This window comes from Oncorhynchus kisutch, linkage group LG13, assembly GCF_002021735.2.
Source record: "Oncorhynchus kisutch isolate 150728-3 linkage group LG13, Okis_V2, whole genome shotgun sequence".
Classification (NCBI taxonomy): Eukaryota; Metazoa; Chordata; class Actinopteri; order Salmoniformes; family Salmonidae; genus Oncorhynchus; species Oncorhynchus kisutch.
In genome coordinates, this window is record NC_034186.2 from 30154136 (window position 1) to 30170144 (window position 16009).

The 16009-nt window shown below is 45.6% G+C and overlaps 1 protein-coding gene across 4 annotated transcripts in view; it reads right to left on the reverse strand.

Moving 5' to 3' along the window:
• cep350 (centrosomal protein 350) overlaps positions 1–15202 on the reverse strand; it is a 36425-nt gene extending 21223 nt beyond the window's left edge. For 2 of the 4 annotated variants that reach the window (XM_031785975.1, XM_031785973.1), the window contains exons 1-15: positions 14676–15202; positions 13367–13444; positions 12933–12976; positions 12648–12762; positions 12291–12462; positions 11321–11910; positions 11111–11224; positions 10180–10293; positions 8833–8949; positions 6999–7645; positions 6610–6734; positions 5010–5944; positions 4752–4911; positions 4359–4504; positions 4053–4245 (exon numbers count right to left, since the gene is read on the reverse strand). In XM_031785975.1, coding sequence (XP_031641835.1) covers positions 4053–4245; positions 4359–4504; positions 4752–4911; positions 5010–5944; positions 6610–6734; positions 6999–7645; positions 8833–8949; positions 10180–10293; positions 11111–11224; positions 11321–11910; positions 12291–12462; positions 12648–12762; positions 12933–12976; positions 13367–13439 — 3545 coding nt within the window. In that variant the 5' untranslated portion in view covers positions 13440–13444; positions 14676–15202. The remainder of the gene's footprint in view (positions 1–4052; positions 4246–4358; positions 4505–4751; positions 4912–5009; positions 5945–6609; positions 6735–6998; positions 7646–8832; positions 8950–10179; positions 10294–11110; positions 11225–11320; positions 11911–12290; positions 12463–12647; positions 12763–12932; positions 12977–13366; positions 13445–14675) is intronic. The other 2 variants (XM_031785974.1, XM_020499149.2) reach the window with 2 other exon arrangements.
• Positions 15203–16009: the final 807 nt, after the last annotated feature.

The window sequence follows — 16009 nt, forward strand, 5'->3', positions numbered from 1 at the left end:
TGAACTACAGCTCCTAAACACATTTGAATTATTAGTGTTTAGCCTCTATGCCCAAATAAACTCAGCAAAAAAAGAAACGTCCCTTTTTCAGAACCCTGTCTTTCAAAGATTATTCAGATTTTTATGAATTACTTCACAGATCTTCATTGTAAAGGTTTTAAACACTGTTTCCCATGCTTATTCAATGAACCATAATCAATTAATGAACACGCACCTGTGGAACGGTCGTTAAGACACTAACAGCTTACAGACAGTAGGCAATTAAGGCCACAGTTACAAAAACTTAGGACACTAAAGAGGCTTTTCTACTGACTCTGAAAAATACCAAAAGAAAGATGCCAGGGTCCCTGCTCATCTGCGTGAATGTGCCTTAGGCATGCTGCAAGGAGGCATGAGGACTGCAGATGTGGCCAGGGCAATAAATTGCAATGTCCGTACTGTGAGACGCCTAAGACAGTGCTACAGGGAGACAGGACGGACAGCTGATCGTCCTCGCAGTGACAAACCATGTGTAACAACACCCGCACAGGATCAGTACATCCGAACATCACACCTGCGGGACAGGTACAGGATGGCAACAACAACAGCCCAAGTTACACCAGGAACACACAATCCCTCCATCAGTGCTCAGACTGTCCTCAATAGGCTGAGAGAGGCTGGACTGGGGGCTTGTAGGCCTGTTGTAAGGCAGGTCCTCACGAGACATTACCGGCAATGTCGCCTATGGGCACAAACCCACCGCCGCTGGACCAGACAGGACTGGCAAAAAGTGCTCTTCACTGACAAGTCACGGTTTTGTCTCACCAGGGGTGATGGTCGGATTCGTGTTGATCATCGACGGAATGAGCGTTACACAGAGGCCTGTACTCTGGAGCGGGATCGAGGTGGAGATGGAGGGTCCATCATGGTCTGGGGCGGTGTGTCACAGCATCATCAGACTGAGCTTGTTGTCATTGCAGGCAATCTCAATGCTGTGCGTTACAGGGAAGACATCCTCCTCCCTCATGTGGTTCCCTTCCTGCAGGCTCATCCTGACATGACCCTCCAGCATGACAATGCCACCAGCCATACTGCGCGTGATTTCCTGCAAGACAGGAATGTCAGTGTTCTGCCATGGCCAGCGAAGAGCCTGGATCTCAATTCCATTGAGCATGTCTGGGACCTGTTGGATCAGAGGGTGAGGGCTAGGGCCATTCCCCCCAGAAATGTCTGGGAACTTGCAGGTGCCTTGGTGAAAGAGTAAGGTAACATCTCACAGCAAGAACTGGCAAATCTTGTGCAGTCCATGAGGAGGAGATGCACTGCAGTAGTTAATGCAGCTGGTGGCCATACCAGATACTGACTGTTACTTTTGATTTTTACCCCCCCCCCTATGTTCAGGGATACATTATTCAATTTCTGTTACTTGTTCAGTTTATGTCTTCTTGAATCTTATGCTCATACAAATATTTACACGTTACGTTTGCTGAAAATAAACAGTTGACCGTGAGAGGACGGTTCTTTTTTTGCTGAGCTTATATAGGCTAAGCAAAATAAACGTTCCAAAGTGTTGAGTTAGCAAAGGACAATGAGTGAGTGGAACAACAGGGGTGCCCCATGTGGTAATGAACTGAAAAGACGATATTCACTGCTCAGGCCTGACAGAGGTTTTAAGATTCATCTTTATGTTGGCGGAGAGATACTTTGTCGAGAGAACACGGTGGCTGATGTGGTGTCCCAACTTCACTTCAATATTCTCTCTTCATTTGAACTGTGTAAATAGCATGGGGTGCAGCGCTGGTCTTTGGACGCCGGGGTTCACTTAATCATTACTCTCCCTGAAGTGAGACTGCACAGTGAAACCAATACAGGGACTTTTCTGCCATTGAAATCAGGATGGAAAAATGCTTTCAGTGTGAAAAAACAGACATAAAGTACGTAAAGAAGATGAGGGACCTATAGATATTGTTTTTATAATATAATCTTTGAGAACTAACAATCAACAAAATAAAAGCTAGACAGTCAGACAGAATTGAAAATGCCAAAAACAAAGAATCTAGTAGTATTGATTTTATTATGTTTGAGCAGCATTGGCAATAGCAAAATGCATAGAATGAGGAAATTAGCTTTAAAAATTGGCACACATTCTCTCAGATCCATGGGAAACATTTGTAGATTTGCAGAAAATTGGCTTAATTATAAAAATGTCTCTAGATCATCAAGATGGGGGGGCCTCTAAAAAACTGTGCAGATGGCAGACCGTGCCCATTGCCACACCCACCACCTAAGTCTCTAATCTATTTGATCCCGAAAAAACTCTGCCATATACAGTTGAAGTCAGAAGTTTACATACACTTAGATTAGAATCATTAAAACTTGTTTTTCAACCACTCCACAAATTGTTTTGTTAACAAACTATAGTTTTGGCAAGTCGGTTAGGACATTTACTTTGTGCATGACAAGTAATTTTCCAACAATTGTTTACAGACAGATTATTTCACTTATAATTCACTGTATCACAATTCCAGTGGGTCAGAAGTTTACATACACTAAGTTGACTGTGCCTTTAAACAGCTTGGAAAATTATGTCATGGCTTTAGAAGCATCTGATAGGCTAATTGACATAATTTGAGTCAATTGGAGGTGTACCTGTGGATGTATTTCAAGGCCTACCTTCAAACTCAGTGCCTCTTTGCTTGAAGTCATGGGAAAATCTAAAGAAATCAACCAAGACCTTAGAAAAAAGTGTAGACCTCCACAAGTCTGGTTCATCCTTGGAAGCGATTTCCAAAAGCCTGAAGGTACCATGTTCATCTGTACAAACAATAGTACGCAAGTATAAACACCATGGGACCATGCAGCCGTCATACCGCTCAGGAAGGAGACACGTTCGGTCTCCTAGAGATGAACATACTTTTGTGCGAAAAGTGCAAATCAATCCCAGAACAACAGCAAAGGACCTTGTGAAGATGCTGGAGGAAACAGGTACAAACGTATCTTTATCCACAGTAAAACGAGTCCTATATCGACCTAATGTGAAAGGCCGCTCAGCAACGAAGAAGCCACGGTTCCAAAACCGCCATAAAAAAGCCAGACTTCGGTTTGCAACTGCACATGGGGATAAAGATGGTACTTTTTGGAGAAATGTCCTCTGGTCTGATGAAACAAAAATAGAACTGTTTGGCCATAATTACCATCGTTATGTTTGGAGGAAAAAGGAGGCGGCTTGCAAGCCGAAGAACAACATCCCAAATGTGAAGCACCGGGGTGGCAGCATCATGTTGTGGGGGTGCTTTGCTGCAGGAGGGACTGGTGCACTTCACAAAATAGATGGCATCATGAGGAATGGAAAATGATGTGGATATGTTGAAGCAACATCTGAAGACATCAGTCAGAAGTTAAAGCTTGGTCGCAAATGGGTCTTCCAAATGGACAATGACCCCAAGCATACTTCCAAAGTTGTGGCAATATGGCTTAAGGAAAACAAAGTCACGGTATTGGAGTGGCCATCACAAAGCCCTGACCTCAATCCCATAGAAAACTGAAAAAGCGTGTGCATGCAAGGAGGCCTACAAACCTGACTCAGTTACACCAGCTCTGTCAGGAGGAATGGGCCAAAATTCACCCAACTTATTGTGGGAAGCTTGTGGAAGGCTACCCAAAACATTTGACCTAAATTAAACAATTTAAAGGCAATGCTACCAAATACTAATTGAGTGTATGTAAACGTCTGACCCACTGGGAATGTGATGAAAGAAATAAAAGCTGAAATAAATCACTCTACTATTATTCTGAAATTTCACATTCTTAAAATAAAGTGGTGATTCTTACTGACCTAAGATAGGGAATTTTTACAAGGATTAAATGTCAGGAATTGTGAAAAACAGTTTAAATGTATTTGGCTAAGGTGTATGTAAACTTCTGACTTCAACTGTATGCCTTCAAAAATAATATCCCCACTCAAATGTGTTCAGAAATACCAATAATAACTGAAGGTCAAGGAAGATATTCAAGCTCCTGTGAATCCCTCTAAGCCCCTCAGAAGAGTTTTGGGCTTGGCTGAGGCCACTTACCTGTGGAGTGTGTCGCCCGATGCGCCACCTAGTGTACAGTCAGAGTAGGCGCTCTTCACCAGGTTGTGGACAGAGCTTCTCTCAGAAACTGACCCTCCCCATCTGGAGTCTCTAGTCAGGGCCTCCAAGCCCGGGTAGCAGGGACTCCTCTGCTCCTCCACCAGAGTGGCATCACTCTTGTCTGAAGCAGAGCCTAAAGAAAAGGGGAGAAACTCTCTTTAGAGCAGAGACACTTTCACTGGTAAGAAATGGTCACTTGATAGCATAATTTCAGGGAAAGTGGTTATTTTATGGTTAAAATCTCACCCCTTTTCACAGAGCCCTTTGAGTGAGGTGAAGATACTGGTGTGGAGCCTGCGGAGTGATGGGATGGCAGGTCTACTACAGTCCTGGCGTCATAAGGGGACCTGCGACTCATCAACTCATCATAGTGACTGTTCCCACTCGTGACACTGCAATGAGACGTTGAGAAAAGATGGTTCAAGTCCTACATCATGTGCATCTAACAACCACAAAAAGACTACTAAGACAACTTCAAAACTCCTTGCCAGGCTTCTCTGTCAGCCATGTGACATGAGTGCCACCTTGTGGTTAATCCTGTCATTTTTACAGTTTTTTCAAAATGATGTTTTTATTGCATGAGAGCAGTATTCAGATAGCAGCACCCTGTCACGTGACAGTGGTAGAAACCCTCCTTACCTGCGTCCGTTGTATCTTTTCTTATATTGGCTGCTGCTGCCGCTGCTACGGGATGACACAAAGTCATCCTCATACATTGGTGCCCCATCCACTAAACTGGCTGCAGACAGGCCACAATGCACAGGAGGGGAACGCCGGTCTGCTCGCTCCTCTCCTCCAACTGCAGGGAGAAGCCAGAGGAACAGATTATTGTTTAAAAGTTCATTCTTCATTCAAAACACAAAGGATACGGTTGGGTGTGTAAATGTGTTGGCTAACCTTTGGTGTGGCTGAGCAGGTGGTTCTTGGTGAAGATGTTGATGACACTATGAGGGCTTCCCTTGGCCAGTTCCTCCCATGGGCCACGGCTGCTGTCCCGTTGCTGAGAGAGGGGGCTGAGCCCCGGGTACTTCTCTGCCTCTCTCTGGAAGTGAGAGATGGGCTGGAAGCCCTCCCGCTGGCCTGCACAGAAGTCCAGAGCCCCAAGACGCTCTGCCGGTTTTGGGACCCCCTTTATGTTGGTGAGGGGGCTCCCGTCGCCCTCCGACAGGCTGCATTCGCTCAGCAGGGGGCCCTCACTGATGGACTCACCACTGGAGTCATGGGTGATGGTCTTCCCTCCCTTCTCCTTCTCTGGCTCCTTATGGGAGCCGAGGCCTGGGGCGGTCTGGGGCCTGCTGCCTGGAGCAGAGGTCCTTTCTCTCTGCTCTCTGAAGCTGTGCAGGTTGCCCACCCCTGGGAGTGCTCCGTTGTATGTGCTCTGGCCAGCACTCAGCAGCCTCTGGATCCTCATGGACAGCTCGTCAGCAGCATCAGCTCTCTCTCTGACCGGTGGGCTCACAGGCTTGGCCCAGTGGCCATCATCCGGAGGGGTCAGACCAGTCACGTCCATGTCCCATGCACAGCTATAGTTGATCCCTGCGCCAGCCAGTTTCCTCGCTTCACTCTCTATGCGAGTGGACAGGGACGCAGCGGTGGCTTTCAGGGCCTCAATGCGGTTCATCTTGGTCTTGTTGCCAGCTCCATTGAGAGTGGAGTGCTGGGGCCTTGCTGGGGGGTTGGTTCCCCTCCCACCAGAGCTCGCTGCTGTTTCCGGGCCTAAGAGTGGAGAGAAGAGCTGGTCTGTGGGTGGAGCCAGAGCGGTGGAGGGTCTGACTGCAGAACTCAGGCGGTCTGGCTGCAGCCACGATGGAACTCCCAAGCCCAACTCATTCCTACAGGAAGAAGAGAGCGGAGGATTAGTATTCAAATACACTACACTTTTTAAAAGTGTATTGAAAAAAAGGGCTTGGAAACACTGGAAATATTGTTTTATGGACTCAAAGTCCTTTAGTATATGGACTCAATGAATTTTAGTACTCAGCAATACTCTCTATAGGCTATGTCAAAGGTTTACAAGAATTTAAGACATCTAAATATGCATGCAGCCATTAAAATATGTGGTTTGTACAGTCTAACCCATGAGCTTCTGAGAACAACCTGTGTGTTCACTATACAAGCAAACATGTTCAGGGCCGAGGATCAAGTCAACAAAATTCCAAGAACTGCATAGCAACTCAAGAGCGTATGAACATTATGCAGATTACATACCGTAATGTTTACCCCACACAAGGACCAGACATACATTTACACAGAGAGTCATCTGATGTAACTGTTGAATCTAAAATAGCACTGGAAATTCCCTGTTTTAAGGTTAACCGAGCATACGCCACCATGTTTTGAAATGCTGCTAGGAGTGCCCATGGAAACAGACAGTTTAGAAACAAACAATTCCTTATTGGCTCTGTTGCTTCGCTATGAGGAAGTACTATGGTTCTGTGCTTTGTTTTGGGCCTCTACACTAGCCAGTGCTAGTGGAAAAGGTTACATATATAATGACCTTGAGAGTGGAGGGGGCGGGGGCTCAGAAAGAGACAGGTCACTGCTGGAGGAGGCACTCTGGGGTCTCTCCTGTCTCTTGTTCTCCTTGTCCGACTCCCCGGATGGCTGGTACAGGGACTTCTGCTATACGGGAACACACCACAAATAACTCATAGCTAGTTTCACTCACCACATGAGAGGTGTCATTTCCTACAGGCAACTTGAGGAGTTAAACTGAGGGTAATTCTACATGTTACTATTTCACATATTGGTCCCTTTACATAACAAGAGCAGCTATGAATTGCATTTGACACACCGGCCCTGCCATACCCATTTTCACTAAAGCATGCCATGCGAGTAAGGGGGCGGTGAGGGCTTCATCCCAATTACAACTAAAGATGCCTTTACCTGGTAAATGACTGTGGCAGATGCTGGCTGTGTCTGGGAAGGCAGAGGTTCGTCTCCTAGCTGAGCCTGTTCCAGAAGTAGTTTGGTGTAGGTCTCCTGCAGGCGTTTCTGTACTGGGCTTTCCGGTAGTGCAGGGCCCTTATTGGCTAGCCCCTCTCTCTGCTTCCTGTACAGCTCCTGCAGACGTTGGCTCTTCCTCTCCGCCTCCTCCCTCTGGGCCCTCCGCTCCTCCACCTGACGTCTCTTGCGCTCCTCCTGTTGCCGGGCGATGTACTGGCGCACTGAGTCGGAGTCGTAGTGCCTCTTCCTGGGCGCTGGTTCTGAGGGCTCCGGCTTGTTGCGCTTGGCAGGGCTGGCACTTCGGGAGCCCCATAAGGAGGAGCCACCAGTCGTCCATGCTGTGGTTCTGGCCCTGGACTCTGAACCTCTCCTGGGATCCGCTGGACCTCGCTCCTCTGCTCTACTCTTCAGCTGCAGGTCATCCAGGATGCCCCGGATATCTGCAGAGAGGTCGTCTGTGTTGGGGGCCCTGTCCTTGGCTGGGCCTGCAGACTGAAGGTTGGGATGGGTGGTCCTGTCTCGGCTGCTGGGTCTGGACCGATGCTTCAGCTCTGGACGGTGGTCTGAATTTGACCGGGGAAGGGGTCCTGGAAAAGATTTGTGAAGACACAAAGGGTACTGATTGGTGACTGATATTATTGTTAATGGAAAGGAAAATGTTTTGAGTGCATGATTAGGTGGGAAATATTGGTCGCCATTAGGGCTGTCAAAGTTAACATTTTTAACAGCATTGTTTTGTTTTTTAGGCCTTTAATCACATCTCCATTTTTTCTTAAAGTTTTGAGCAATACGTTTTATAAGGAAAACTTCAAAGTTCAACCATAAACACTTTCACAGGTGTTTCTTTAAATAACAACAAACACTTAATTTGCACAGAAGTAGCTAGTTTGTTATGCTAACATTAGCTAGCTTACAAAATGAGAATGTTTAGAATGCCAAGGCTGAAATCCTTTAGATTCAACTCTGATTCCATTTAGCAACTGTTTTTATTGTAGTCCTCAAGTCAAAAGATTTTAGCAAATTATCCCAATTCTAGTAGTAGCAACTTGTGACTAGTTAATGTTTATGAACACGGATAAGAAGTAGACATGGCTAGATGCATTAGCTGTATGATATGTTATGTGAACTCAGACCTGGCTGATCTGTTATTGTCTTAGAATAGTGGCAGTACCCTTTATGCCTCACTCCAATTCCCCCGTGTGTATTTGAGTCTAGCACAGGGACAACCACTGGAAACCAGACTGTGCTGACAGGGACAACCACTGGAAACCAGACTGTGCTGACAGGGACAACCACTGGAAACCAGACCGTGCTGAATTGTGCAGTCAGTCAGAAACGGCGAGTCAATCGTAATTAATTCCGGTCACTGACAGCCAATGTTTGCTAATGTGCCTGTGTGCTGGAAGAGACGACAACCCCTTTATTTATTGATATTTCTTTAGCCATGTCGACTGTCTGTCGCAGGGCACTGTATGCCTTTTAACATGAAATCAACACGAAAAAACATGAACACCACATATACTGTAACAATATCCACTACTAACACGATTGCTTTGTCACACATTTTTTGTTTTGCCAGACCACCAACTGCTGTCTGGTTTTCATAGTGCTGACAAATAAAGTTAGATTTGATTTGCCTGTAAATGTAGTGGAGGGGGATGAGCGAGATGGGTGAGGGGTGTAGGCGAGGTGGAACGAAGAGGGGGTGGAGGAGAGGGGGGGGGGAGGCCAAGCAGAGCAGAGTGAGGGTAGTAATGCAGGTCTCAAATCCCACCTGTCCTGGCCAGTCTGTCTGTGGGCTCTGGCCTTTGCTCTCGAGGCAGACGTGGAGCGGGACCCAGTACCATCTTCACCATCTTCTGGCCCTCGCGCCATGACGTGGTGCTGATCGCTGCAGCAACAGTGAAGATGGAAAGAAAACACACAGAAGGTCATAATCAGTGTTGAGTTCTGCAGTAATGACTTACGTTAGGATGGTTTCTCAGACGGCCAAGATGTACAACTTAAATGAATCACATAAAACCCTTTGAAGTGCAAGGATCTTCATGTCCCCAAAAGAAAGACAAAAACATGATTTCTCTCTCTACTTTGAATGTCTTTGGAGATTAATTATTTTAGAGCGGCATCATCTAATTTAATGAGTTTGGCTCAATTATGCACCATCTGACATCAACTTAGAAAACTTAGACCAGCAGCTGTTTCTGTTTTGTAAAGGAACTTGATCACAGATTTCAGAGGGCTATTTTTAGTGAGCGGACTGGGAGCAGAGGCCAGCAGCAGGGTAGAAGGGGAGGATAGCTGGGTGACAGGATAAGACTAGGTTATACCACATTCATCTCACTTTCCACTGCACTGGGAAGGAGAGAGAGATGTTTGTTTATTTTCCCTTTTGTACATTACAATACTGTATATAGACTTAATGACATTTGAAATGTCTTTTCTTTTGGAACTTTTGTGAGTGTAATGTTAACTGTACATTTTTTATTTAACTTTTGTTTATTATCTATTTCACTATCTTTGGCAATGTAAACATAAGTGTCCCATGCCAATAAAGGCCCTTAAATGAAATTGAGAGACTGGTATGGGCCCTGTTAAAGGGTGTCTGTTCTCAGCTGTGAGAGTGGTATGGGCCCTGTTAAAGGGTGTCTGTTCTCAGCTGTGAGAGCTGGTATGGCGAGCATCTGCATTCCAGATAGTGTGCCTCTAAGCCGCTGCTTGCTTGCAATCAGCATGCGATACATTCTGGACATATCTTTGAAGATAAGAGACTAAATGCTGGCACTCCCACACAAACAGAGGGGCCTGTTGACTAGCACACAGTTAAGAGAGGCCTTCTGTGGTACGGGCCTGCCAAATGTATTCACTGTGATACGCCTGCTCTGGTTCAGTGTGCATACTGCACAGTAACTGATGAACCAAAATAAATGTGATTTGTAGTCTCCTACTGAGGGGGATTCCCCTTTGTGAAAGACCCCTTGACTTCACAATGATTATTAATGAGTATTATCACCTAACCTACACACAATATTGAAGTAAGTTTGACATCTTCTATTGAATTCATAGACCCAGGATGAGTAAGTACTACTGGAGGGGAAAGAAAGAAAGAGGAAAAAGATCCAACCTGGCTTGGTCTTTGGGTCAGGAACAGGAGCTGATTTATGGACTTTCCTCACAGGCTTGGACGGTTTCCTCTCCTTAGCCTTCTCTGTGGGCCGCTGCTGGGGCTTGGTACTGTCTAAAATGGGGAGAAAGGAGATGACATGACAGTCTGAGCACCACAGAGTGGAAATGAACAGAACTATCAAATTACAAAAAGCAGCCCAACAAAAAAATCTGAATGCAAAACAAAGCTATTGAATAGGAAGCTGGTGGACTGTGTCAGTGTAAATGAAGAAGCTGAGCGCTTTGGCTCCTACACTTGGGTGGAAGCCCAGGAATCAGCAGAGAGCCAGAGAGGACAAAGAAAAGAGACTTTGAGAGAAGAAAAATCTTCAAGTAGTCATACAAAACTATGGGAAATGAGCCGTGCTGCAGTTGTGGCAAAATGCAAGAAAAGTCTGCTGCAGTGAAAACCTCAGCGCAGTCATCAAGTTTTCCTAAATTTAAAAAAGAGAACACTCAGATTTCTTTGGTGGTATTTCTATCTCAGCATTATCCTCGTATCAAAAAGGACAGTAACATTATTTCTTAAAGGAAACAGTTGATTGGGATAGGTCAAATAGGTCTCAGTCCTCCTGAAGGTACTGGTGTGTATCTAATGCCATCTAATCTCCAGGGCAGTTTGAAAAAGCAGAGCAGCATTTATGCAAAGGAGCTTGAAACAGGACTGTCAGATACATTTATAGCCTATTATGAAACAGGACAACCAACTACACTGTCCATTTGATGCCATTTGATCTCAACAGCCCATCGACTCTATTGAACGTCGATGAGTTGGCAGTTCATCTCAAAAGTGCATTGAGTCACAACATACAACTCTGTACTACAGGGATTATTATGTAGCATATAATAGTGTGTGTTCTGTGATCTGACATCTACTGCTCGGTGCCCACCTGAGAGCTGGCGAGACAGGTCTCTGTAGATCTCACTGCTCAGGTTGTGGAACTCCTCCTCTCGCCACACTTTCCCATCAGGAGTGCGGATCTTTGTCTCACTACTGCTGAAACCTGATATGGGATTGGGTTACATAAGATTTGGTTTGAAGGCATTTTGTAATGCTATTTTTACATCCAGTGTAACTGCATCTTTCCAGTGGACCTTACCTTTGTATACAGGTGCCGGAGGTGCGGCTGCCACTTTGCGCACTTTAGCCGTGGGTGCGGTGGTTTTCTCCACAGCTCCAGCGATGCCCACTGTCTGATCCAGGTACCCCAGCAACCCATCTCTCTCTGCAGCCTCCTCCAGGTGCTCTCTCTGCCTGCGGATCCGCTCCTTCAGCTTCTCCAGCTTGTCATCCGGCTGCCTTCGCCTTAAGTTTTCCAGCCGCTGGGAGGCTGAGCCAGGACTGGAGGACGAAGAGTTCTCTGCTGAGGGTGGTGCCGGGCACTCCAGGGTGCGTGCTTTGGGCCTGTCCTCCGGGCCCTCCTCCCTGTGAGGGTCTCTGGCTGCAGTAGCGTGGCTTGGGGGACGCAAGGCGTCCAGCGCGGGCCGGTCGTTGAGGTAGCGCACCACGGTGCTGTCCAGAGCAGACGAGTGTGTGCTGTCCAGGTCTTGGCGGGTTTGCTGGTCTCGGGTGTCGCTCTGGTAGACCAGCTGGCTGAGACGGGAGTCCGGGGGAGGGGGGTTAGCCACCTCGGACTGGAGACTGTGGGCCTCCAGCTGGAAGGAGGTCAGGGGTGGTGGAGTCGCTTCCCTGGGGGGAGCAGGATGATTAGAGCAGAAACAAATTGGCTAGTTGCTATTTACAAAAACCTCAGAAAACAAGCTACTCGAGTGGGAGGTGTCAAGATCATATGGCTTTGAATGGCATCTTTTTATGTGCAAAGACTTACACATGTAGATGTGGCGGTTATTAGTATAAAATGACTATTTTAAAGTAGCCACTTAACAACCATCCTCTGACAGCAGGCCTTATAGGATTACAGACAGGGACTGAAAAACAACCTTTTGTCCTGTATCATAGCACAACCTCCACTCAGTCACAGCAAACATGAGTAAATACGGTGGAAATGCACTTCTGACTTTAAAAAAAAAAACATCTCATAAAAATCGGAGTGTTTTAACAATGCATACCTATAGGAAGCCAGAGGCTCCTTGAACTCCACACAGTTGTTCCTACGGACATTGCTGTCCTGTGTGGTGTTCCTCAGGGGGCTGCGGGAGCTCTTGTCTGGGCTGCGACGACTTCTTGGGTTGGACTTGGAGGTTCCACCTGTCTGAGAGCAGTCCTCTGTGCGCCGCCCATCTGATTAAGGAGAGATAGGGTTAGATCCCTGCAAACTAACCTTGCAATGCAAAATTAATTACACTTGTATCTGCAAAGTAATGATGATGCCTGCTGCTGCTGCCAAGTCCAGTTCGAGGGAGAACATTGTTCTATAAATAGTAACCATGGCTTCCAAGGATTAGCTATCCCATTGGGTGCCTCACCCCTGCGGCTGACTTTCCTTGTGGCGCCCCCAGAGCTTTTCTTTGTATCCATGATGGATTCCAGTAGAACCCCAGAGCCAGGAGCTGCCTCCAGGCGGTTCTCAATGTGCCGCAACTGCAAGGAAAACAAGAGTGCCTGCCTCAGATACACAATGTAGAACAAAAACTCACTTCAGAGTCCAGACAGACATCACAAATACCACAGGCCTTGAGTCATTACATTAAGGGTGTCTCCCCTCAGAGAGAAACAGTAAAATCAGACAATGTAAATATTGGTTTACTTACAGCAGCTTTGGTCTGATTCAGACTTGTCCATGCAGCTGACAGCTCTGAGTGGAGAAAGGCATTTCAGTGAAAAGAAACATGGGGCTAAAGAAAAAAGGCAACACAAAAAGGTAAACAACGTCTTTGCAGCCCCATAGACACCACAGAAGGCTGCTGAGGGGAGGACGGATCATAATAATGTCCAGAACAGAACAAATGGAACAGCATCAAACACCTGGAATACATGTGTTTGATGAATTTGATCCCATTCAACTCCAGTCATTAAAATGAGCCCATTCTCCCCAATTAAGCTAACACCAACCTGCTGTGATAGACACATTTGAGGTGACATGGAGGGGTATCCCAAGTCCTTATTACTTCAGTGTGCCAGACAGTAGGATGTTGCACTGATATAAAAAGGATAATAATAGCATAAGAGACATTAAGAAGCTGACCTCTTCCGTTGTCCTGCCCAGTAGGCTGCACCGGGGGAATCAGGTGTGGCTCACTCCGCTTGGAGCTCCACATCACACCTTCAATTGGAATAGTAGAAGACAGTAATGAAGTAAGGAAATATACTTGATAACACTTCACCAAGACAATCATCTGATCAATAAATACAGTTTACTGAGTAGCTGTAAATGAGAAAAATGAATGGAATGTCAGCAGCAGTACTTTTATGCTGCCATCTACCTCGGAAAACAGAGTACACAGAATACAAACTGCCTCAGCAGAAACACTGAAGCCAAACACAACATTAAAGATAGTGGCAGGCAGATAATCCAAGTGACTGGGACAAGCACCTCTATGTGCAGTGGGTCAAAACAGGAAGAATTATACATATATATGGTTGTCTAGGAAATGGATTTTCATGACAGACTGCTAACTCAAGAGAGGTTGCACTACCATTTAAAATCAAACCTACAGCAAAAAACTAACAAGGTTTATGTATTTGGCTCCCGAGTGGCACAGCGGTCTAAAGCACTGCATCTCTGTGCAAGAGGCGTCACTACAGTCCCTGATTCGAATCCAGACTGTATCACATCCGATCGTGATTAGGACTCCCATAGGGCTGCACACAATCAATGCAAATACTTTAAATGCAGCAACTTTGTAATAAAAGTGTAATAACTGGGCACACAACGTTAGCTACAGTTTGTGTTTTTACGTTTGAAAAGCCATTATTCATCATTACTAATATAAATCTGCAATAAATCGTTTCCTTAAATGGTGTGTTATTCTAGCTAGCTACCTGTCTCTAATAGAAAAACTATTAGGCTGCCAACATAAAAGTTAAATCAACTTAGGCTGCATTTTGTATAGAATTATTCACATAAACATGACTGTCCAGTTGTCCACATTGAAGCACAACATCGGTCACTTGCAAGTAGCTAACGTTAGCTAGTTGTCTCAATGTCTAGATGAGAGACTGAATCAATCAAGAAAAGCTGACTCCGCAGTGAAGCTAGCTACAGTATTTAACTAGTTAGGTCAAATTGTTAGCTAGCTAACGTTAGTTACCTAGGTAACTAAGGATTTGCCGACGGGGGATTTACACCACACATTGTATTGAAAACTAGCTAGCTACTACTAGTATCTATGTATATTAATAAAACTATCTTCAGTATGATTGTTCTTCTGTGGGTAATAGACATTAGCTAAATAGCTAACTTTGTAGCTAGCTATAAGGCTAAAGTTAGTTTGGGACTTAGTTTAAAGGCAATTTTGCACAACTTCAAAAAGACGCCAATCGTGGCCACATACCGGTACGGGTGACGCTCCGATCTAGATGTCCATGGCTAGTGATGCTAGCTAGCTAGCTAGCTACCTAATTTGTTGATGGTCAGAAAATCCAACTTTTGCAAAACCCCAGGCCGCTGCTAATGTAGCTAGGCTACTGTCAGATTTTAGCCAGCTAGCTTGTTAGCATCAACCATATAACTTATTTCCAGAGGTCTGTCGCCTGTTATCAAAGCCTCAGTATTGGAGAGTTTGGTTTAAGGCTTCTATTAATAATTAGCCACCCGCCTTTCAGGTTGTCTTTTCCCGGGTTACAGTGTTGATAATCCCCGTCCGTTACGTTGACTGTCCGCCATTGACAAAATAACTACAGGAAACTGGTGCCGCAGAACCTCGCGGGAGGTGGAAACGTGATTTCACAACACGAGACTACGTTCAATTTCGAGTCGGAACGAAGAGTGCGTTCGTAAATTCACTCTGGTTATCTACTACGATTTCAGAGCATTCTCGTCAGAGTGTGCACGAGCGCAGAATAGCTGATGAATCTACTAAAGCTCAATACCCGTTGAATATGGCCGGTGTCAGTAAACGTCGGCAAAGAAGCATAATTAAATTGTTGCCTGCAGCACAGTTTCAGTCACCAACGCTCTGGATAACATGAACACAGCTTTTACCAGCTCTGCTAGGGCGAGTAAAATGGTCAGAGTGAGGCGTTCTCTTATTTGTGTCTGGAAGTAGGTAGCAAGCTAGCCAACGTCAGCCAGTTAGCTTGGGTGCTTGACTGCCGTGAGGTCTTTACGCTCGGATCAACCCAACTCCTTGGCCAGAGCGTCCAGTGTGTGCTCTGAATTTACAAACGGACCATCTGACAATGCTCTGAATTTACGAACGAGCAGAGCACACTGGCACTCCAGATTGAATTTACGAACACACCCTAAGAAACTGACATTTACGGACTTGCTAACGCGTCGTATAACCATGTGCCGCGTTCACGTGATAGTCGGACCTATAAACTAGGAAATGTCCAATTTGCTAACTCGCTGTAGAAATATGATCACTTGAGAAGGTACAAAATCAACCAACAGAACGGGCTATGCAAATAATTTACATTTATTTGAACTCGGAGGTTCCGAGTTTCTGATAGAAAGTAAACGCGGCAATAGACATATGGTACGTTCCCGAAGTCGGAATCTCGGAACCTCAGAGTTAAAATTGAACGTAGATTATTTGCGTAGAACTTCTTCCTATTGGTTGATTCTGGTACTTTTAAGTGGGCAACTCGGAGCTCATAATTCTTCAAAAAAATTCAAGTCAGAAATGTCAGAGTTTTCTAGTTCCGATTAGCACACAACGCGGCA